The 22,561-nt window shown below is 51.0% G+C and overlaps 1 protein-coding gene across 1 annotated transcript; it reads right to left on the bottom strand.

The window, feature by feature from the left end:
- Window positions 1-4,826: 4,826 nt before the first annotated feature.
- LOC101683519 (ATP-binding cassette sub-family F member 2) lies at window positions 4,827-19,332 on the bottom strand. The gene is given in 16 exon segments (XM_004765971.3): window positions 4,827-5,113; window positions 5,810-6,013; window positions 6,687-6,752; window positions 6,755-6,817; window positions 7,020-7,082; window positions 7,731-7,841; window positions 8,205-8,294; window positions 8,382-8,501; window positions 8,664-8,759; window positions 10,145-10,247; window positions 11,075-11,170; window positions 12,304-12,475; window positions 12,559-12,741; window positions 13,234-13,446; window positions 18,317-18,515; window positions 19,177-19,332. Coding segments are annotated over 15 exon segments (1,875 nt in total). The 5' UTR covers window positions 18,474-18,515; window positions 19,177-19,332; the 3' UTR covers window positions 4,827-4,975.
- Window positions 19,333-22,561: the final 3,229 nt, after the last annotated feature.

The following is a 22,561-nucleotide window of genomic DNA, read 5'->3' as shown; positions in this document are numbered from 1 at the left end:
GGTGGAGACAGGAGTGGAACTCGGGCTCTCCCCAGTCTCTGGATGTCACCGGCAGCAGGGGACCCGAGCCTGAACCCCTCGTTGTCATCACATCTTTTTCTCTTTGGGGTTGAGGGGTCACAGTGAGTTTCACAGCCTATGGGTGAGTCTCCCAGTAGCTCTCCCTCACCAGTCTAACCCAGGGCCAACCCTCGCCTCACAGTTGCGCCCCAAGGTTAGGTGATGCAGCCGAGCTCACCAGTGCTCCCTCCCACCCCCACGTTCTGCCGGTCGCTGGAGTCTGTCCTCTGCTGCTGCCCTCCGGCCCGTCTATGACAGTGCTGGTCCCAACCTCACCCTGACCCCACAAAAGCATTCCCAGAGACCCAAGTTGTCAGGTCGCTGAAACTGCTACTGGGACAACGACTGAAGACAGACTCCTCGTCTAGGATCTAGTCTCACCAAGGGGTAAGACTCCAGCAGGTGGCAGAGACGCAAGGCAGCCAAGACCATTGTTCTGCCGGCTCCCGGCCCTGGTTCTGCTGAGTGGGGAAGAGGCTGGGAGGCGAGGGTGCCTGGTGCCCTTGACCAGTCGGGTGCCCGCTGATGCCCCCAAATGTCTGTCAGTGAGCCAGCGCCGGGAGTAGGCGCTTCTCACAGGTGCTCTGCGAGGCTGGGAACAGCAAGCATCCCTAGTACCCCTGGGTTAAGAGACAGGACAAGCCGAAGTAGGTGACCGGCTTGCTCAGAGCCGGGGGGGGGGGGGGGCTGAGCTCTGCAGCTCTCAGCTCACGGGACTCAGTCGATGCACTGAGCCTTTATGGACTTTGTGTTCCAGGTCTGGGCAGTAGACCAATCCTGTAGCTCCTCAGGGCCCGAGTGCTGTGTGGCTGGAAGGCCTTCTCCAGGACTTCAGCTCACACGCGTGGCTCCGTGCTCAGGCCCCCACTGCTAGGGCTGCTTGTTTGTACCGTACTGGGTTTGGGATTCGATCACCCTTCGGCCCCACACTTCTTACAGTCCTCCCTGTCTCAATTATGTCCCACCTAGTCCCACCCATCATCATCTTGTCCGCCCAAAGCCCCATGAGCTTCTGGGCGGTGGTGGCGTGCTTTAAAGGTCTCCTGCCCATCTCTGGGGCGCGACACACACTGAGCGGTTGTAGGGACCTGAACTGGAGCGAGGCCACCTCGAGACGGGCACGGTGTGCCTGAGGCCACCCACCGCAGTGCCAGGAGTAAGTGGAGTAGGACTCTCTGTCCAGTGCTCTCTCTAGGCTCTTCTGCCAGTGCGCTCCACACACCCGCACGCGCACGCACACCCTCGTGGGCTCCCCGCTCTCACCTGCTTCAGCACCTTGTAGATATACACTGAGTAGGTTTCTTGCGCCGGCCTCGCCTTCTGGACTTCTTATCACCACGGCCCCTTCGGCCCCCCGGCTGCGGCTGCTGGCCATGCTCCGAGCTCATCCTGCGGCTCCTCCTAACGGCTGCCTCCTGCTCCTTGGGGCATTTTATGGAGTCCGCTGCCCACCAGGTGGGGCTGGGGGCCAGCACCTGGGAGGGAGGGGGCGGGAGGGGAGGAGCCTCGCCCATCCCTATCCTGAACAGGCTCTGGGCTAATCTTGTAAGAGACCAATGGCTCCCACCTCTCCCCCAAGTGATTTCTTGCCTCTGAATGAGCGGCCCTCCCCCAGGGCCCTTCCCCAGCTGACCATCTCCCAGTGGACTACACACTTGGGAGAGTTGCCACACCACCCAGCTGTGCCATGAGATCACTCTGCACCGGCTGTCCTGGTCCTCGCCAAGACTTGAAATGCAGGGGAGTGTCAGGAGGAACCCGAGGCACCACCCCCCCACCCACGGAGCCCGACAATACAGCTGGGGAGGCCGGACTGGCTCACAGCAAAGAGAGTGGAGGCACTAATGAGGGGGCCTAGGGAAGAGAGTTCAGGAAAGAAAAACTGGTGAGGGCTGGGGTGTCTGGGGGGCCTCTGTCTGCCTTCGGCTTGGGTCATGATTTCTGCATCCCGGGATCAAGGCTGGCATTGGGTTCCTTGCGAAGTGGGGAGTCTGCTCCCCTCTCTCCCCCCCTCCCCCTGCCCCTCCCCACTGCCTGTTTTCTCTCTCTCTCTCAAACAAGTAAAATAAAATCCTAAAAACAGAAAAGAAAACTAGTGAGGGCTACAGTAGCCAGAGATGGCTTCATGGAAGGAATGGGGATTTGGTGCTGGTCTGGTGGGAGGGGCACGGTGTAACTGTGGGGGACAGAAGGGCGGTCCGTGGGGAAAGCAGAGTGGAATCGGTGTGTGCTGAGTGCAGTGCGGCTTGGACGGAAGGCAGAACCGGGGCCGGGGCCAGAGGCAAGCGGCAGGAAGCCACAGGCTGGGAGGGCCTGCTGGGGAGGACGTTGGGGCGGACTGGAGGAGCTGGAGCCGGGCGCACTGGGTGCTGTGGGCTCCCGGGGAAGCTGACAAAGGGAAGAAGCAGCTGTTGAACGGAGTGGTTCTCGCTTTGCACCTACGTGTGAACGATACTGCGAGTTAAGTGAGTTAAGTGCTGTGACTACGGAAGCTGGAGCAGCACGAGAAGCGCGCGGGCTGGGGGGGGGTGGGTGGGGGGGAGAGGGTTTCCCAGTCAGAAGAGGTGGGTGAGGGGGGTAAAGACGAGCCGCACCTGCCAGTGGGGTGAAGGCAAGCCCGAGCCGGCCGCGCCTCGCTCACCTCTCCAGCCGCTTCCGCCGTCTGGCTGCATCTTCCTGCCAAGGTTTAAGAGGACCAGGAGGGAATTCTTAAGCCAAAAAAAAGCACTGCTAATTTTAGGCCTTTGTAGAAATATATATAGTGGGCTTTTTAAGCATTCCTGAAGTTTTTGAAATTGGCTTTTTTTGGGGGGTGGCTGGGAGAGGCGAGCTGCGTAGACGATTGATTCTCCCAGTTCTGAAGCCCCGCCTAGCACCCCGAGGATTTCACCTGGGACACCCTGAGGGACTTCAAAGGCAACTGGTACAAACACACCCAGGGTCTCCCTTTCTGAGGTAGCAGGAGCTCTCCTCTGTTCCCGTCTTCCCGGTGGCTCATTCTCAAGGCCATTCTCCCCGCCACCCGTCTCTGGGTGCTCGGACTGACTGAGGCACAAGGCGACAAAGGCAGGCCCCTTAGCGTTGGAGTCGGTCTCACTCCAGCCAAGGGCTCAGCCGCAGCCGCTGACTTCCCCTGCACGCTCCGCGTTCGCCTGCCCTGGACAGCTCCTGGACTTCAGGGCCATCTGAGTTCCTGTTCATCTTTCTTTTCTTTCTTTCTTCCTTTTCTTTTTCTTAAGATTTTATTTATTTGACACAGAGAGACACAGGGAGAGAGGGAACACAAGCAGGGGGAATTTGGGGGGAGGTGGGGAAGCAGGCTCCCACTGAGCAGGGAGCCCGATGCGGGGCTTGATCCCAGGACCCTTGGGATCATGACCTGAGCTGGAGGCAGACACCCAATGACTGCGCCACCCAGGCGCCCTCACTCTTCATCGTTCAAGTTAGAGCACCAATCCTTTCTGGATAGCTGTCACAAGACAACCCCCCCCCCCAAGTTTTGAATCCTTCTGTGTATCCTAACAAGTCACAATTGAGCATCTGATTTATGCCCTGTCATGTTCTCTCGTCACTGCTGGCTTCCCCATTAGATCGTGAGCTCCTTGGGGGTTTAAGACGCCATCTGGGACTGGTTTTTGTTTTACATAGTCTTAGACGTACTATAATCAGCGCTGAAAAATCATGGCTGTGTATGTTTCCGCATAGGGACGGCTGCTGAGGTGTGATGAATCCGCATCACTACGGCGGCCACCCGCGTGCCTGGTGGACCAAGGCGGCAAGTGCTAGTCGAGTTCAGATCGATCATGCAGAGCCCTTGGCCGGTCAGTAAATTAGGTCATACTAACAAAAATGAAGGCCACGGACAGATAAAGTAACAAGACTTCCCGCAGCCCCCCCCCCGGGAATGGTTGTTCACAAACTTGTTGAAAATGCAGATTCCTGACCATTCCTGCATCTCTCTCACCGAACCAGATGGAATCAATAGGTCGGGGCCGGGCATCTGCACTTTAACAAGCACCACCTGCCCCAAGTATGGGGTACAGGTGGCAGCAAGGGAGCCTCAGACCACTCTGAAAAACGTGCCCCAGGAGAGTGGGTCTCAAGTTCGGCCCCCAGGTGAGCAGCATCGGCAGCACCTGGCAACTTGCTAGAAATGTTTTCATTCCTGGTCTCCCCCCAACCTACTGAACCAGAAACCCTGAGGCAAGACCCAGTGACTGGTGATCTGATGAGTCTTCCAGATGATTCTGATGTGCTGCGTTGTGAGACCATGGCCTAAGGCACGATTTCAGATCAAAGGAAGGAGAGTTATTCTAGCTCCGAAAGACTCGTCTTAAGTCTGCATCCACGCCAGCGGGGAGGGGCGCTGGCGCCGCGGGGAGGAGGCGAGTAAAGGGCCCAGAGACCAGAAAAGGAAGGTAGGGACCATGGCTTCTTCGTTCTTTATTGGACACTTTGTAGATGTCACGCAGGTCTAAAAGTTACACTGTTAAATAATTATTTAAAAACCGACCAGGACTAAAGCCCTGGTCCAGAGCTCCAAACCAGAAGCAGAAAGGAATGGGGGGCGGTGGGCTGGGGGGTATCCTCCAACATCACCAAAACCCAGAAAACGAGGACCCTAAGCTCTTCCACAGGCCAGCCCAGGATGTGGGCCCTTGGGCTAACCCTCAGGTGCCTCTGGCTGCATCACTATCAGGTCAGTAACCAGCAAGGAGCTGGCCAAAGAGCCAGCTGAGTCCAGACATGGACAAAAGTAACTGGAAGGACAGGAAACGGACAGGTACTGTCCAGCTGTAGATAAGATCACAGAGTGCAGCTAAGGCAGGTGGGGCGGGGGGGGGGGGGCTGGGGAGGGGTATTGCAGCAATGCAGGAGTGTGGCCCCAGAGGCCCAGCCCAGCCCGGGCAGGGGCTCACACATTGTGGGTCCTCCTGGTGAGCTGGGGCTCTTCGCCCACCAGCTTGGACTTGAGGTGCTCCTTGTAGGCCAGGATGTCTCCAGGCCACTTGGTGATTGTCTGCTTCTCACAGACCCAGATTTCCTGTGCAACCTAGAAGGCAAATTTTAGGCTTAGTAATCCTGGCCAGCACTCCCCGTCCCTGCCCAGAAGACCACTGTCAGGCGAATCCAGGAAGAACCCCCCTACCCGGCCCCATATCTAGCTCAGGTTCACCCTCTCGAGGTGCTTTGTGAGGCCGAACCCAGGGTCCTATAGCTAGCAGGTTGAAAGCCTTCCAAGCCAAGAGCTGCTGTGTCTCCTCCTCTCCATTCCCCCGCAGGGCTGAGACCCTTTGAGAGGCTTCCCTCCCAGCTCCCTTTTCTCCACCGCACCTTTTCCGAAGCTTCAGGGAAATGACCAGCAGCTTTTCCAGCAGTGACTGGTGGTAAGCCTTTGACTAATCCAAATCCTCCTCAGTATAATACTATTTCTGTGCTAAAGAATCTTGGGGCAATAGTAAAGCACCCTGCTCTCCAGCCAGCTCCCTCACCAGTTCTGGCTAACTACCAAATGGGCTACCATTCCCAGATCACTACTGAAAATCATGAAGTATTTCTACTAAGAATCTCTTAAGTTTCTCAGAGAGCCATAAAAACTGCTCATCACCCTGTTTACACCAAGACCGTTTCCTACATCCAATAAACGTGTATTAAGTGCCCCCCCGCCCCCCGCCCATGCTATGACCGTTCTAGCCAAGCTTCTCCTGGACGCCGTCTGCTCTACTCCCGCTCCCGCCGGGGGCCTCACCTGCTGAATGAGTCTGAAGTCATGGCTGACCAGCATCATACCACCCTCAAACTCATTGATGGCATCGGCCAGGGCGTCGATGGTCTCGATATCCAGGTGGTTAGTGGGCTCGTCCAGGAAGAGCATGTGGGGGTTCTGCCAGGCCAGCCAGGCCAGACACACTCGGCACTTCTGCCCATCAGACAGGTTCCGAATTGGGCTCACCTGAGTGGAACCATGACATTCATAGAACCTGCTGTTACTCCCACCACAGGAGCATGGGCCCCCCCTCCCCACGCTTCTCCATTAACGAAAAGGGAAGACCCAAGATCACGGAGCGAGATGGTGACACAGCTACCAGTCTCTCGAGGCCTGTAGCAATAAACGTGGAAGCCTGATGCCCCTGCCATTACTAAGGCCATCCTCTTGCTCTCTCTCACCACTTAAATGGTAACTAATTGGAACAATCTGGTGGGTCCTCAATCCAGACCTAAATCCAGGAACTCGTTTTCTAGGTTCCAGTTTCGCTTGCCCTCAAGCACTATGGTTTATCTTGCTGGTCTGGGGCCAGGGAATGTCAGAGACAAGCGAGCTATCCCTGCCCCTCCCCCACAAGATGACATGAACCCTAAAATACATATGACCTAGGGCAAAGGAAAGCTAGTGGGTTCTCTTGGATGCTGGAATCAAAGGGAGACACTTTAAAGTAAACAACTTTTGATCTCAGGGTTGTGAGTTCAAACCCCACTCTGGTTGTGGAACCTACTTTAAGGGAAAAAAAAAAAAGGGGGGGGGGGGGGAAGCGACTTTTGGGATAGCTCCCAACCCCAGGTCACCAGGACAGTGTTCCGGGACCACACAGCCCGATCTCCCAGTTATCTGGGGCTGCTCAGCTGACCTGCTGCTTCCCAGTGAGACCGTATCGACCAATGATCTTCCTCATTTCTTCCTTCTCCTTGATTTCTCGGGGTAACACTTCATCATGTATTCCAAAGGTGAGAGGTCTAAGTCCAGTTGCTCTTGTAAATGCTACAGGAAAAAAGAACCCACTCAGATGTGCTTGGCTTTCCACTTCAAAAGGAACCCTGCTGGGTTAAATGCTGAGTAACTCTGCCTCTGCCCAGGCACCTGTTCAAGATTTCAGGAGAAGCAGGCAAAAGCTGACTTGGTCTCATGCAGCCCCCTTCCCACAGCCTGGACACCACCCTGTACCCCAAGGCCTGGCCTTTACCTGATGGTAACGCCCTATCTTGACATGTGAGTGTTTTCGGATCATCCCGTCTGTGGGTAGTAGCTAGAAAGAAGAGAATTAGGTGGAAAGATAAGCACACAGAAAGGGAAACTCGGTCCGAAGCAGACACGGCAGAGCAGGAAAATAAGCATATGTTCACTGAAGATGTCTAACTTCCTAAACAGAATCTAGCCCCCCTCACAGACTGCTAATCTGGCCAAGCTAAAAATATTTAGGAAGTTCCACTGAAACAGATGTTCTCTAGCGAACCAGATACATACGACACAGTCTACTTAGTCATTAAATATCTACTACAGAATGCACCACCTGTAAAACAAAGGACTTGGACACACCCACAACATAGGTTTTCTCAAACAAAAACATTATCTCTAAGTGCACATGTTCCTCTAAAGGCTCTAACTGAGAGACAGGAAAAATGTTGGGACGCATGTTTTCTCTCACACTCACACTCACACACTCACACACGCACAGATCCTCCTTCCCTCCCTCCCTCTGAGAAAACAGCTCCAAACTTCAGCACTGCTGGTGACAACAACCCCCACCCCGGAAGCCAGCTCACTGGCCGCCAGAGGCTCACTCACCACCGGCGTGCTCAGCCCCTCCAAGCGTAGTAGCCCGAACCCCTCCCTCTTCCGCACACACATTAAGTACCTGCTCTTCGAAATCCCACACCCCAACTCAGCACCGTACCTCTCCAGTGAGCAGCTTCAGAAGAGTCGACTTCCCTGCTCCGTTGGGCCCCACCAGAGCCACTCGCGTATCGAGATCGATACCAAATTCTAGATTGTTGTAGATGCAAGGCTGAGGTGGGTGTGAGAGAGAAAGGAACACGAGGCTAGGTCACCCACCCATCTGGCTGGTAGATCAACCCCGCCATGTGCCCAGTCACCACCCGAGGAGGTAGGAGCGTGGAGGAGGAAGGCAGCTCTCACAACAGACCCCGACCCTCCACCCACCAACTCAGCTGAGCAGTTTTCCTCCCAAGTACTTGAAGAGGGGTCGCTGTGAGAGCCTGGATGTGGCACCCGAGCTACCACGCCTGAAACAGCCCGTGACCGCACGGGTTAGCAGGCGGGTTCAGCAAAGAGCAGCAGACTCTCCCAGCCAGTTGATGCTTATCTTATAAAATGCACCCCAGCCTCCCGACCACACAGGAGTACTCACCCCATCTTTTGTATACTTGAAGCTCACATTCTGCACCATAATGACAGGTGGAGGAATCTTGCCACACGGTGGGAAATAAAACGACAGTGTCTAGAAAGAGGAGACGGTGCTTATCAAGTTAGGTTGTGTCCTATCCGCCACACCACAGGCCACTAACTTTACCCAAGCGGAGCCCACCTTGTCGCTCACGACCCTCTCTGTCAGTCCCGATGCCATCATCTTCTGTAGTGTTTTCTCCTTGCTCTGGGCCTGCCGGGCCAGCTTGGCACTGCCATGACCAAACCTAGCAATGTAGTTCTGAAAGAGACCACAAAGGGGGCTTGGAGTACGGGCAGGTGCCAAACGACTCGTTCTAAATGTGGGGTAAACACGGATGACAACGTCTTCGGGCTTCCCGCTCCCCCAAATTCCCCAGATACCCTCATCCAACTCTCCTGGAGAACATGAGCTCAGCTCTACCTTCATGTGTGCGATCTGGTCTTGCTCCCAGTGAAACCTCTTCATCTGGTTCTCCTCCAGCTCCAGCCGCGTCTTCACGTACTGGTCATAATTACCCTGCAGAGAAATGTGCCAGGCAAGGCAGGCAGCTTTAACCTCGCTCCCGGCTCTCAGGGTTTAGGGGGTACGGGATGGCATCGCACTTGGCCCTGGCTATAAGCCCGTGCGGTACAGAAAGAGGAAGTACGTTAACAGAGCATACCCTAACCCAGAATCTGAGCTCTTTCAAACTGTATGCCTCTCACTCTTAGCTTAGCCAGAGCAGGACTCAGAGCAAACCCTCGGGTTAGCCATAAAGACACCCACGGTGCTGGCAGTGGTCCTGACTGTACGGACATCACGAGGCTCACAGCCTTCCAAGAGCACCTCCTACTGCTCCCCACCCTGCTTCGAGGATGAAGCCCCACGTGGGCTACAGAAACTGCACCCAGAGAGGAAGACAGCAGACCAATCAGATTGAGGACCCAGCAAACAGCACAGTTGGACTGTCATGGTTTCTATCTGTAAAAAGTTGGACTCAACCTAAATATTCATCAAAAAGGGCCTGACAGGGCGCCTGGGTGGCTCAGTGGGTTAAGCCGCTGCCTTCGGCTCAGGTTATGATCTCAGGGTCCTGGGATCGAGTCCCACATCAGGCTCTCTGCTCAGCAGGGAGCCTGCTTCCTCCTCTCTCTCTGCCTGCCTCTCTGCCTACTTGTGATCTCTCTCTGTCAAATAAATAAATAAAATCTTTAAAAAAAAAAAAAAAAGGGCCTGACAAATAAGCTACTAGATAGCTACACAATGAGATATCATGCAATTACTGAAAAGAATGAGGTTACTCCATACGTATTCATGTGGAAAGTAGTATAAGACATATTAAAATATAAAAGCAACCTACAAAAGAGAACAACTATTAACAATACAACTCTCATATGTATACAGGAAATTTTCTAAAATCCTTGCAAGTATACATGGAATCTCTGGAAGGCCATATAAGAAATGATTAATACTCCCACCATGAGTGTAAGATGAATGGAAAGGACTCCTTTCTTTTTTTGAAATACAGAAAATGAAAAGGAAAGGCAGACAAGTGGGCTGTTGAGATCCTGACTCCCATTCTTCATGGGTGGCGGGGTAGAAGTGCTATCGTGAAGCAGAGTTAAGTAGTCATTCAAGAAGGCAGGGAGTGACAGGGCCTGCCTGGGCACCACGAGAAGCCCACCTTCTTACCATAAGGCAAACACGCACCACGTACACAGGCTGCCAGTCGATGGCCTACAATCTGAGCACAACTGCTTTCAGACTAAAATAGAATAGGCTGCAGAACTCCTTGTCCACATCTTTTTATAGCAACAGGTAGAAAAGGGCTACTAAATGTTGGTCTTTTTTTTTTTTTAAAGGAGAGCTTTAAGGAGCTGATAAGCACAGAGGTTGCTGTGGAGAAGCTGGGGCCTACTCACCGTGTAATACTTCAGCTTCTTGTTGTGCATGTGAATGATGTTGGTACAGACGCCATTCAGAAAGTCCTGGGAATGGGAGACGAGGACCAGGATGCGCTTAAAACTGTAAAGCCAGAGAAAACCAGTCAGGGAGGTGTGCAAAACTGTGCTGGTTCACAACAGTGGAGCAGAGAGACCCAGAAACCCTTCATCTTTTGCCATCCTTACTCTAGAGCACCCTTTAGATTTTACAGCCCATTCCGGGCTCCCAGCAACCAGCCAGGCCACCAGCGCACAAGCCACTGCCAGGACACTTTGATGCCTTTCAGTGTGAGTTTCATCAATCTTCTAATTTTCAGCAGAATGGAGCAGAGACGGTCATTTAACATGGTGGTAAAATAAATGTATGTCCACAAACAAATCCGTAAGTGTCTCTAATAGGTGGGTGGGCAGAACTGAACAGATGCAATAAAATCACTACACTCGGCTGTTTGAAAGATGATACCAAGTCACGGCAGAGACCACTAAGAGCCTGCCCTCAGAGCTGCTACAATATGCCCATTACTCAGCTCTTTAGCCATATGTCACAGTATCGTGATCCTAAGTGGGAGTCCCCTCTTTACATGAGGCATAGAAATATGGTTAAGAGAAAAATACTATCTGAAGACATGTCTGAAGTATAAAGGTGTTGTATTTCAAATGCGAAGAACCAAGAAAGTTAAAGAAAAACAACAGGCACGTTTCAGACTAAAAACAACCAATCAAACGAAATGGCCTGCACTAAAGGCGCTTACCGTTTTTTCAATCTGGCCTCCAACCGGCCTGGCCTCAGTTCCTTTTCCCCCTGCTCTCCTATCCCTGCAGTTTCCAGCCATTCATTTCATTTAGACTCTGCTCAACTCTCCCCTTCCAGAACCGGCCCTCTCCCAACCCCCAGCCCCAGCCCCTTACGTCTTTAATTCTTCTTCCAACCACACGCAGGCATCGAGGTCCAGGTGGTTGGTGGGCTCGTCCAGGAGCAGCATGAAGGGGCGAATGAAGAGGGCTCTGAAGGACAGGAAGGGAGACAGAGCGCCTTCAGTCTGCTGGGGGCTACACAGGAGGACAATGCCTTGCCTTCTACCTACAACCCTGGTCAGGCCTGACCTCAGTCCTGAAATCTCTTCTAGGGTCTCTGCCTTGGAGGAAAGGGGAGAACCAGGAGAGAAACCAGAACTGAGATGAAAGGGCAGAAAATGGGGCTAAGCAGCACGAGGACGGCACAGTTTGAGGACAAGGCTGTAAAAGTCCTTACAAGTCTGGAAAGTCTTATACACTGAAGTTGATGACCATCGGGAAGACAAAAATATAGAGGATATCAATTATTAAGGCAGAAAGTATTCAAGCTAAAGCTATCTGATGGGGTTGCCAGACTTTAGCAAGGAGGCCAGAAAATGTTCTCTTCTTAGGTGGACTCTCAAGTCGGCAAGAGCGAGGCCAAAGCACTGCTTCCTAGACCTGCAGTCACCACAGCGCAGAGCTTTTTAGAAATAAGATTTCCGGGCACCAAATGCCAGGATTCCAACTGGACAGATATGAAGAGGAGGCCAGGAAACTTGTACTCCTAAGAGCTCCTCAAGGGAACCAGAGGTAGCTAATCCTTCTCTCCCGTGGAGCCATGGTTCACATGGAACGCACAGGCAGCCTCGCTAAAGCAGTGCCCCAAACCTCACCAACTCCCCTGGCAGGGAACTGTGGGGTGAGGGAGCCACCTATTTAACTGGAGACTTTCTGGGGGAACTGCTGAGGGAATGATGGTCTCTACAAACTCACTTTGGATCCAGGTCATAAGAGGGAAGGACAGAGTTCTTAATAGCTGCCTAATATTCTATCTTTACGTAGCAAGGATCAGAAGGACTGAAACACAAAAAAGAACGGGAGTCAGGAAGAAAGAAACGGACCTACTTTACCGTTTTACCTAGGGTTGATCCTAGGATTCCCAAACACTGCCAGAAACCCAACAAAGATCACTTCAGGCAGGAAGCTCACTCATTAGCCCAAGCATACCACCCCCTCCATCCCGCTGAAGTCGTGTCTTGTTACTGACCGCTGGCCTCTGTTCTCAAGTTCTACCGGAGTAAGCGTTCAACCCTGAGGGCAATGGGGAGCTACAGAGGGTAGAGAAGGAGGAAGGAACCCACCTGGCCAGGGCAACCCTCATTCTCCAGCCCCCACTGAAGTCTTTCAGCTTCTTGCGCTGCATGGCAGGAGTGAAACCCAGTCCATGCAAGATCCGCGAGGCCCTCATCTCCGCCTTGTCGGCATCCAGCTCTTCCAGTCGCTCGTAGAGCTCCATGAGCTTCTCACACTCCGCTGTGGGCAGTGAATGGCTTGTGAGGCTCCCTGGGCCTTCCCTGGGAGGAGGTCCACCCCCACCCCTAGGTCTGGAGCCCTACCATCCTCGTGCGCCAGCCGCTCGGCCTCCCTCTCCAGCATGGCCCGCTCCGTGTCGACTTCCATCACGCACTGCAAGGGTGTCTTGTCACTAGGGGGCATCTCCCGAGTCAGATGGTAGATGTCAATGTGCTCAGGGATGGGCACTTCCCGTTTCCCAATAGCAGAGAGCAGCATGGACTTTCCTGAGGAGAGCGGGCACAGAAGGGGAAGAGGACACTCAGCACGGGTCGGTCTGAGTCCCCTCTATCCGTCCCTCCACTCCAGCCAAACCATGACCTCACCATTTTGTTGAGGCCCTTCCTTCCTTCCTTCCTTCCATACAGTCAGAGCCTACTATTAATTACCCCCACCCCCGCTGCTTTCTGGGGCTGCCTTTCCGACATTCCTCCAGTGCGGGTCCCACCCCTCCGTGAAGTCGGTTCACCTACAGTGGCCTCACACACCGCCACCGCTGCCCCCCACCCACTTCTCCAGCACCTACGGTCTGTGACTCCTCCTGTGGTACTTACCACATACTGCTCTGTACTGCTAGTTCCTTTTCCCTGGACATATGTGGTCTCCCACCCATACTGTAAACTCCTTGCTTTGCACATAGCTGGTGCTAAGTAAATACTTGTTGAGTGACAGGCGAGCCAAGGAGAGACACCTCCCACCTCGCCTTCCAAGGGCCTCACCAATTCCATTTAAGCCAATGAGGCCATAACGGCGGCCTGAGTTCAATTCCAGTTTGGTGTCACTGAGCAGCTCTTGACCATGAAAGGTGAGGGAGAGGTTGATAATGTGGGCGTCGGTACTGTTGGGGTGAGAGGCAAGGACACCAGTGACAGCTCGAGCAGCAGCTTTCTTCATCTCAAAGTCCTCTAGCTCCTTGGTCAGCAAATCCACTTCTGCGGACAGAAAAGAAGTTTGGGAAAAGGGTAAGACAGACCCCGCCCTTGCACTCAAAGAGCATTCAGACAGCTCAGTTAGTAGAGAACCAAACTTTTGAACTGAGTGTCCAGCGTTCAAGTCCCTGTTTGGGCACTGGTGGTCTCTGCCCCTTACTTAGGGGACCAAATGTTATCATACGAAGGCCCATAACGCTGAAAAAGGCATGCCCTGCAGGACCCGGGTTCAAGACCAAGTGGAGCTCACGCAGATGTTTCACAAGATTTACAGAGCGCGTACGCTGCGTACAGACGTCTACAGAGCGCGTACGCCGCGTACAGACGTCCACAGAGCGCGTACGCCGCGTACAGACGCCCACAGAGCGCGTACGCCGCGTACAGACGTCTACAGAGCACGTACGCCGCGTACAGACGTCTACAGAGCGCGTACGCCGCGTACAGACGTTTACAGAGCGCGTACGCTGCGTACAGACGTTTACAGAGCGCGTACGCTGCGTACAGACGTTCACAGAGCGCGTACGCTGCGTACAGACGTTCACAGAGCGCAGACGCCGCGTACAGACGTTCACAGAGCGCGTACGCCGCGTACAGACGTCCACAGAGCGCGTACGCCGCGTACAGACGTCCACAGAGCGCGTACGCCGCGTACAGACGTCCACAGAGCGCGTACGCCGCGTACAGACGTCTACAGAGCGCGTACGCCGCGTACAGACGTCTACAGAGCGCATACGCCGCGTACAGACGTCTACAGAGCGCATACGCTGCGTACAGACGTTCACAGAGCGCAGACGCTGTGTACAGATGTATCCTAATACCCTCCTTTCATGGGCTATTTTTTCCCCTCACAACTTGTTCTTTTAATTCTAACACCTCTTGTTAAGCAACATAAGTGCATGAGGGGAATGGCTCGAACTCCCAATTTTCCTTCATATATATGTGTTAAAAGAGTCATTCCTCAAACCCAAAAGAAAGCAGGAACTACAGAAGTCCAATTCTCTTATTCCACGACCTAGTGGAATTCCGTATTTCACACGTGCTTGTCAGCAGTGGCAAAGGGACCAGTGTGAGGAAACGCATAAAGAGATCAACACACGCAGAGCTAAGGCTGGGATAACCAGAGGTTCCCAAATCTGGAGGGTTTCAGAGATGCAAACTGACCACGAGCTGTTGTGCCGCTGTGGTTTTTCAGGCATGAGTACATCTTTAGCCTGGGAAGAATGATTAATATTATTGGCTAATCAATGTTGAGTTTACTCTGTGCCCAAGACTGTGCTGTATCATCATTCTCCATATAACTTAAACTCTTACAACACATTCTTACAACACAATTACAATTCTTAATTCTTAAGGCATATACTTATAATATCTCTTTTATAATGAAGAGGTTAAATTACACAGCCAAGGTGATTAAGGTATATACTTATAATGTCTCTTTTATAATGAAGAGGTTAAATTACAGAGCCAAGGTGAAAAAAATCTAGTTAGTAAAAACAAACAAACAAACAAAAAACCCCCCCAAAACCAGTTAGTGACAGAGCCAGAATTTGAACCAGGTGATCTTACCTATGTCACTATAGTACCTTTACAGAAAGGAAAGTGCCCTTGAAGTATTATTTTTTTTAAGATTTTATTTATTGATAGATAGAGTGAGAAAGCATAACCAGACAGAGCAGCAGAGGGAGAGGGAGAGACAGGGTCTCCACTGAGCAGGAAGCCCGATGTGGGGCTCGATCCCAGGACCCTGGGCTCATGACCTGAGCTGAAAGCAGACGCCCAACCGAATGAGCCACCAGGTGCCCACTTTGAAGTATTATTGAAATGGACAGAAATGGGGGCAAAGGGAGTCCTGGTAAGCTTCTTCCAAAAGAGAGTAAAATTATTTATTTACCTTTTTGGGAAGGAGTCAGGAATTACACATGAGGTACCACTACTATGGGAATTTTCTGATTTTTTTTTTTTTTTTTTTTAGTTTTTGTTATCCTTACCTATGTGCCCTTAGTGATTTTACAGAATCCCTGAATGCGAGAAGACTATGTGCTTGTCCTCAGGAGGAATAAAGATGAGGTAGAGGGAACGGAGACAGCTCCTTCCTTGGGGACAACAACTCCGAGAGAGGGGGCAAGTGGTGGTTAGTCTCAGGCCACTCCAATACCCCAACCTGTTAGGTGATCAGTAGTGCTGGTGCCATTACGCACCCTGGGGCTAACCCTGCTCTACCTTCAAGGAGTCAACACTGAGGGCACAGACTGCTCCTCTAGACAGAAGGCAGGCACTCCATATCCACCTCAGCTCCCGGCACAGTGTGTTATAAATAAGTGCTTGATGAACACTTTTTGAATGGAGATCAAAGTTTTTGTTTCCACTGAGTGAAGGAACTTTCAGTCTCTTTTCTATGTGGTTGAGTTATCAGGCTTCCCACGACTCCACTTCATGCCAATCCCTATTCTAGATGCTGCGTAAGGAGTTGTTTATGATCTAGATCAGCAGTTAGTGAACTTTTTCTTAAAGGGCCAGATGCTAAATATTTCAGGGTTTAGGGGCTAAGTGACAAAATCAAGACATTTGAAATGTAACCATTTTTTAAAAAATGTAAAAAAACATTCTTAGCTTAGGAAGGGGATAGCTTAAAAAAAAAAAAAAAAAGGCCAAATGCCTGTTTTTATAAAGTTTTACTGGAACACAGCCACACTCATCATTTGCAGAGTGTCTGTGGCTGCTTTCCACTACAATGGCAGAGCTGAACAGCTGCAAGAGACCATATGGCTCACAAAGCTACAAATATTTACTATCTGCATCTTTACAGAAAAAGTTCGCTGATCCCTAGTCTAGAATTCCATCTGTTCAGGCAAGAGGAAAATCAAAATGAAGGGAAAGCCATATACTCTTTTCTCTTGACCTCTTTTAGCTTACAGCATCTGGGATCTAAGTCACCTTCCAAGCTTCAAAAGTAAGAGACTTAAAACAGACCTCATTTTCCTAGCCCACAGCATCCCAGGAAGCAGTTGCCACTTAAAGAAAAGTGAGAGCACTGAAGAGATGAAAAAGGGATTCTGGAATAAACTTCATCCAAGAGAATACCACAGACGTCACAAGAAGTCCCTCTCTACTCACTCCTCAAACAAAAGGCCCGGCTGAACTCCAGTGTCCGTTTTGAAGAGTGTCACGTTCTAAAGAAGGTTAAGCTGTCAGAGGTCACTTTCTCTGGTATTTATTTTGATCTTTCCATACCTTAGTACCTAAGACAGACTGTGTGACAGTGGCAATCAGTAAAGGTTGGAGGATGATGACCTGGAACATCAAGTAATCTCAAACTCAAGAGAAAGGACCGTCGTGGGAGAGGGAGCAGAAATGACATGGGTCCCTGACAATAAGAAATGTTTGAGGAGGATTGGAAAGAAAACCGATGTCACATTTCAGAACAGCAGCTGCCTGAGGAAGCAAGGTGAAAACCAAAGCTCTCCTATAACTGAGCTGGGGAAAGCACAGCTGGGCTCCCTGGAAATCCCATTTTCCTAGGGGCAAAAGTGAACAAGAAACTTGTAATGGGAACCATGGACGACAGTCTCAAGGAGGATTCACTTTGCTACTTTTCCAATTCAGCCAGAGAGAGCTGATGACAGACACTGCTTCACCATGGTTGCCTGGAGGGGACCCCACCTCTCTATTTTAGAGATCACAACTCAGCCTCCTCATTCATTCCCATCATTTTCAACTTGGCAATCCTCCACTACACTGACGGGGAATAAAACTTCCACGTGGCCTGATCTTACCGCACCAGCTTTCTCCCATAATTCTCATTTTGGACACAATTCCTACCACTCAATTTTGTCTTCTCAATCACTTTTCTCTCTCCCTTTTCTGAATTCCTATCTGTTATGACTTGTATTAGTCATTTTGCTCTCCTCTTCAAACATTTACTTAGTATCTCCATCTGCAAGGTCAGACCTACAAAAAAGTATTACCCAAGAAACATGATCCCTGCACTCAAAAATCAAACGATTTAGATGAAGAAACAGAAGACACAACATAAAAAATAATACTACACGACAGCACAGGGGTATAGTGGATGGTACTATTTTAAAGGTCAGGTTTGGTGGGAAAGTTCTGCTATCCTGAGCTGGGACCCGAGAGAATGTCAAACACAGCTAGCACAAAAATTGTGGTATTAGAACTTAGTGTATAAGGGCAAAAATGTCATGGCTAGGCAAAGGACAGCAATCATCTGGTTGGACCAGGTCTGTTTGGGGAATTTTTCAGAGGGGCAGGAAAGAAGGCTGGGACGAGACCTCCCAGGGCCTAGAAAATTCTGTTCGTGTCTCCCCAGCTGGGCTGTAAGTTATCAGAGAGCAGAAAGTTCAAAGTACATCAGTATGTAGCACGGTGTCTAGCACTCCAGACGTGCTCAATAAATACTTCCGAAGAAGTATAAGTAACAGAAAAGCATCTTTTCCCAGGAAAAATCCAAAAATGCAATTCATAAGCTTCCCTCTTGGTAAAGTTACTACCCCTGGAAGGACAGAGGTATGATGTGGCAAAGAACCTGGCACACTGACCACCATGTGTTAGAAATGGAAAGTGAGAAAAGGGCAAGGAACTGACCTCCTCCTCGGGCTTGCATGCACAGCACCAAGAGAGCACAACAGCATACGTGTGTTTGCCACTAGGTAGGGGAGAACCCAGTGTTCGGTTTTCCTGATCAAGAACAAGAGGGCATAAGCTCCGACTCTATCAGTCTGGTTCACCATGAAAAGTTTGGTGGCACCAGATACATTTGTCTCCAGTGCCCGCCGGCATCAGGATTCTGACTCCAGCCTGGGCATCCATTAGGTTGTAGCAACCATCCCAGGAACCCACGTCTCCCTCAATTCACCTGTGGTCTCTCGGCCGTTGGCCTCATTTTTCTCCTCTGCCACCTGTGGTTCTGTGACAGTGTCCCCGTTTTCTTCGTGTCCCTTTCTGGGCCGCTGTCGTGCTTTGGCAGCTTCCTTCTTTTTGGCTGCCTTCTTCTTGGCCAGGTCAGAGGGCATGGTGATGAACCAGAGGGGCACGAAACTGTTCTTACAGGGAGCCTGAAGAAAGGCAAACACCCCCAAAATCCTGAACTTGTGGTAGAATGCCTGGGCCCTGCTCCATCCCGCTCAGGAATTTTCCTCTCAAGCTTCGGACACCCTGCTCCGCCCTTGCCCAGCCGCTCCAAATTGTGTGAGGGCGTCTCAAGCCAGTTCGGGTCCTGGGCCGCTCTTCTAATCTCAACATCTCTTCCCTGAGGCTTTGTCCACCAATCCTCACGGACTGCCTCATTCTGGAAACGCTCCTCCTCTCGGGGCCTCCAGTTAGGGACCGGGTTCTGCCCCCTCGGCAGAGGTCCCCGTCTCCGGTTTCCCCACAACTTGGCGCTCGGCGCTCCAGCCGGCCGCCTCGCTTTCCCGGGCTTCCTCCTCCCATCTGCCTCATTCCTCCTCTCCCTGGTCCCCCTCCACACCGCCGAGCCGTCGGGCCCAGCTTCTTCCCGGGACGCACTCCTCTTCCCCTCGGTGAGTCCCCTCCGGGTCTCCTCACTCGCCACCCCCGGGACTCTCCCCGGCCCCCGCCCGTCAGCGTCTCTCCCTGGGCCCTTACTTCTCCTCCGCAGCCTCCTCCATCCCGACCCCGTCCCTCCTCCCTCTTCTCTTCTTCCCTCCCCCCTCACCGGCCAGCACCCTCCCCCCGGCGCCCCTTCCCCCAACTCACTGGGCCTCGCCGCTCGGCCTCTGTCGCAACAGAGCTGCTCCTTGGGCTCCTCCGCGTGCGGCCGGCTCACCAGCCAATCACGGCATCGCGCGGCTGTCGGCGCGCCGCCGCGCAGACTCCTGGGAAATGTTGTCCTCGAGTTGCGGAGGCCAGGGCAGAGACGTCTTCTGAGAACTACCGCCTATCGCAGGGACCTCGCGGGCTCGCGTGACGTCATCAGGATGCGCGAGGGTGGAGGGGGGATTAGAGTCCCGGAGCCAGCAGCCGACCTGCCCACTTTGGTCCCTGGAAACTGCGACTCCCAGACTGCTCCTCGGATAAGGGGCTGGGCCTTCCAGGCTTTACCCCGCCTCCCAAAAAATATGATGAGTTCTGTGCCGGTACTGTGTTTATAGGGCCGCCCAGCCGGCTCAAACAGCGGGGCGAGCGACTACACTTCCCAGCATGCATCGGGCGGGAGTGGGTCGAAACAATGGGGAGAGGAGAGGAGGGAGGCGGAGGGAGGAGGAGGAGGAAAGAGGGGGGGAAGAGCGAGGCGACTGGACGAGAGGGCCGAGGAAGGAGCGTCGCGACGGAGGTGCTGCGAAGAACAGAATTCCTCTTTGAAAGAAAGACGTCCTCGTTTAATGGAACCGAGATTTTAGCTGCCAGTCCAGTGCTAACCACACTTCTAGAGGGTGCCGAACGTTGTCGCCGAACGTTGTCCCCGAACCTTGGCCGCGTAGCCCCCACACTCCAGGATGGTTAGGTTCCGTCAAAGCCGTGTAAGTCTGGTGGCAAGAGCTCTGAAGTTTAAAGAAAAACAAAAACCAAACAAACAAAAACATCTTTCCTGAGTTGAGCTGTATCACCTGGTAGGTTTGTAACCTTGCCTTTTTTCTCTTGAGTCTTACTGTTTAAAATCCCTCACGGACTTCTCATCGCCCACACTGTAAATCCCAAATTTGCAGCCTCAAATACAAGGCAGACCTTTTGTGATCCCTGTTACTTCTCCAGGCTTCGGATTAGCGGCGCCCCACCGTCAGTGACACAGCTAGAGAGAGGCAAATGAAGCTTTTAGTCCCTTTGAGCACCTTCTCCAAAAGTGCCAGCGCATTCTGCAAAAGTGCCCCCCACCCCCGCAGTTAAAAAAAAAAAAGCAGCTAACTCTTCTCACCATGGAACTAGTTTTCCTCCTCAAACTTGATGTTCCACTAGACTCTACGTGTATGTCAAGTAAGCCTTGCTATTTCATGCTTTCACACCTTGAGGATAGCTTTTTCTAGAATATCCTCCACTAATTAAGTGGCCATTATATGTCAGGCTCAGAGCTAGATGCTGGAGTTCTAATGGAGACGAGTTATTCCCTGACCTCAGGGAACTCACAATTAAGAAGGAACGTTTATTTTAAAAACTTTTTAAAAAAATCTTTTATTTATTCATCAGAGAGAGAGAGAGCTCCCATGCTCACAAGCAAGGGGGGAAGTCAGTCAGAGGGAGAAGCAGACTCCTGGCTGAGCAGAGAGCCCCTGCAGTGGGGCTCAATCCCAGGAACCTGAGATCATGACCTGAGTCGCAATGCAGACCCTTAACCTACTGAGCCGCCCAGGCACCCCTGCAAAACCTTTCTTCATGAAGCAGAGAAGTTATATATGGTTGTGGGTTACATAAAATCACTCATCCAAGCACTTAGCCTCTTGGGAGTACTGCCGACAATATGCCTCCCTCTCCCAGCCTCATTAAAATGTGTGGTTACAGGCAGGTTATGTTAGAGAATGAACTCTTTAAATGTTAGAGAACTAACATTTATTATGCTCTTACATTTATGCTATCCCATTTATCCCACCCTCCAAACTCTGAGGGGGGTATTAACATTTTGCATATTAGAAACAAAAGCACAGAGTTGTTAATAAGACAACACTTCTGGTAGGAGACAGTGCCAGGATTTGAGGGTGGAATTTTCTGGTCTGTAAAATGGCTTGGCATGGTCTGAGAAAGACTAACCAGTGAATTCTCTGAAGCCACCCACATAGCAACTAATCACATCCATGATTTCCCATGATCAACAGTTGCTGGGCAGAGTCTCCCTCAACACAGCAAGAGAAGCTTAGAAAAAAATTGTTGGCCGTGTAGGAATTCTGCCATTCTCACCTACGGTTTTGATCTTTTGCAGGGAACAGACCTGGGTATGGGGGGAGAAAGAACTGGGGAAATGGGCGGGAGAGTGAGAGAGATGTGGGTAGAGAGGAGAAGAAAAGAACTGGTTAAGTTTGAAATACCACAGGTCAGTGCTGGAAAAAATAACATTTGGTCTGGGCTCTTTATTTAAAATATGAAGAAAGAGGCGCCTGGCTGGCTCAGTTGGTGGAATGTACAATTCCTGACCTCAGGCTCATGGGTTCAAGTTCTGCATTGGGTGTAGAGCCTACTTAAAAAAAAAAAATAATAATAATAATAATAATAAAGTAAAATAGGAAGAAACTGGGAGACCCAAAGAAGGAAATAATAAAGTAAAATAGGAAGAAACTGGGAGACCCAAAGAAGGAAATGTCTCATCCAGAACTACTTAGAAACTTAGTGACCAACTGGAACTCTGTTGTTCAAGGTGATAGTCCCTAGCCACATATGGCCATGGAGCATTTGAAACGTGGCTAGTCTGAATTGAGATGTTCTGTAAGTGTAAAATAACCATCAATTTCAAAGACTGCATGTGGAGACAATGGAGGCAAGAATATGCAATGGGAAAAGACAGTCTCTTCAATAAATGGTGTTGGGAAAAGTGGACAGCCACATGCCAAAAAAAAAAAAAAAAAAAAAAAAAAAAAAGCTGGATCACTTTCCTACACCATACACAAATATAAATTCAGCATGGGTTAAAGACCTAAATGTAAGACTTGAAAGCATAAAATTCCTAGAAGAAAACAGAGGCAGTAATCTCTTTGACATTAGCCATAGAAATATTTTTCTAGATATGTCTTCTTCGGCAAGAGAAACAAAAGCAAAATTAAACTATTGGGACTACACCAAAATAAAAAAGCTTCTGCACAGCAAGGGAAACCATAAGCAAAACAAAAAGACAACCCACAGAAGATATTTGCAAATGATATCTCCAATAAAGGGTTAATAAGTAAACTATATAAAGAACTTACACAACTCAACACCCCAAAAAATCCAAATAATCTAACTTAAAAGGGGCAGAAGATATGAGCAGAACTTTTCCCAAAGAAAATGACCAACAGATACCTGGAAAGATGCTTCACATCACTAATCTTCAGGGAAATGCAAATCAAAACCACATCCCACTTGTCAGAATGGCTAAAATCAAAACCACAAGAAACAAGTGTTGGTAAGGACATGGAGAATAAGAAACTCTTGTGGGCTGTCGGTGGGAATGCAAAGTGGTGTA

The sequence above is a fragment of the Mustela putorius genome, unplaced genomic scaffold (genome assembly GCF_011764305.1).
Source record: "Mustela putorius furo isolate JIRA1106 unplaced genomic scaffold, ASM1176430v1.1 tig00000929_pilon_pilon_pilon, whole genome shotgun sequence".
NCBI lineage: Eukaryota > Metazoa > Chordata > Mammalia > Carnivora > Mustelidae > Mustela > Mustela putorius.
Note: the sequence above shows the minus strand (reverse complement) of the source record. Positions and strands in the feature narration are given on the sequence as shown.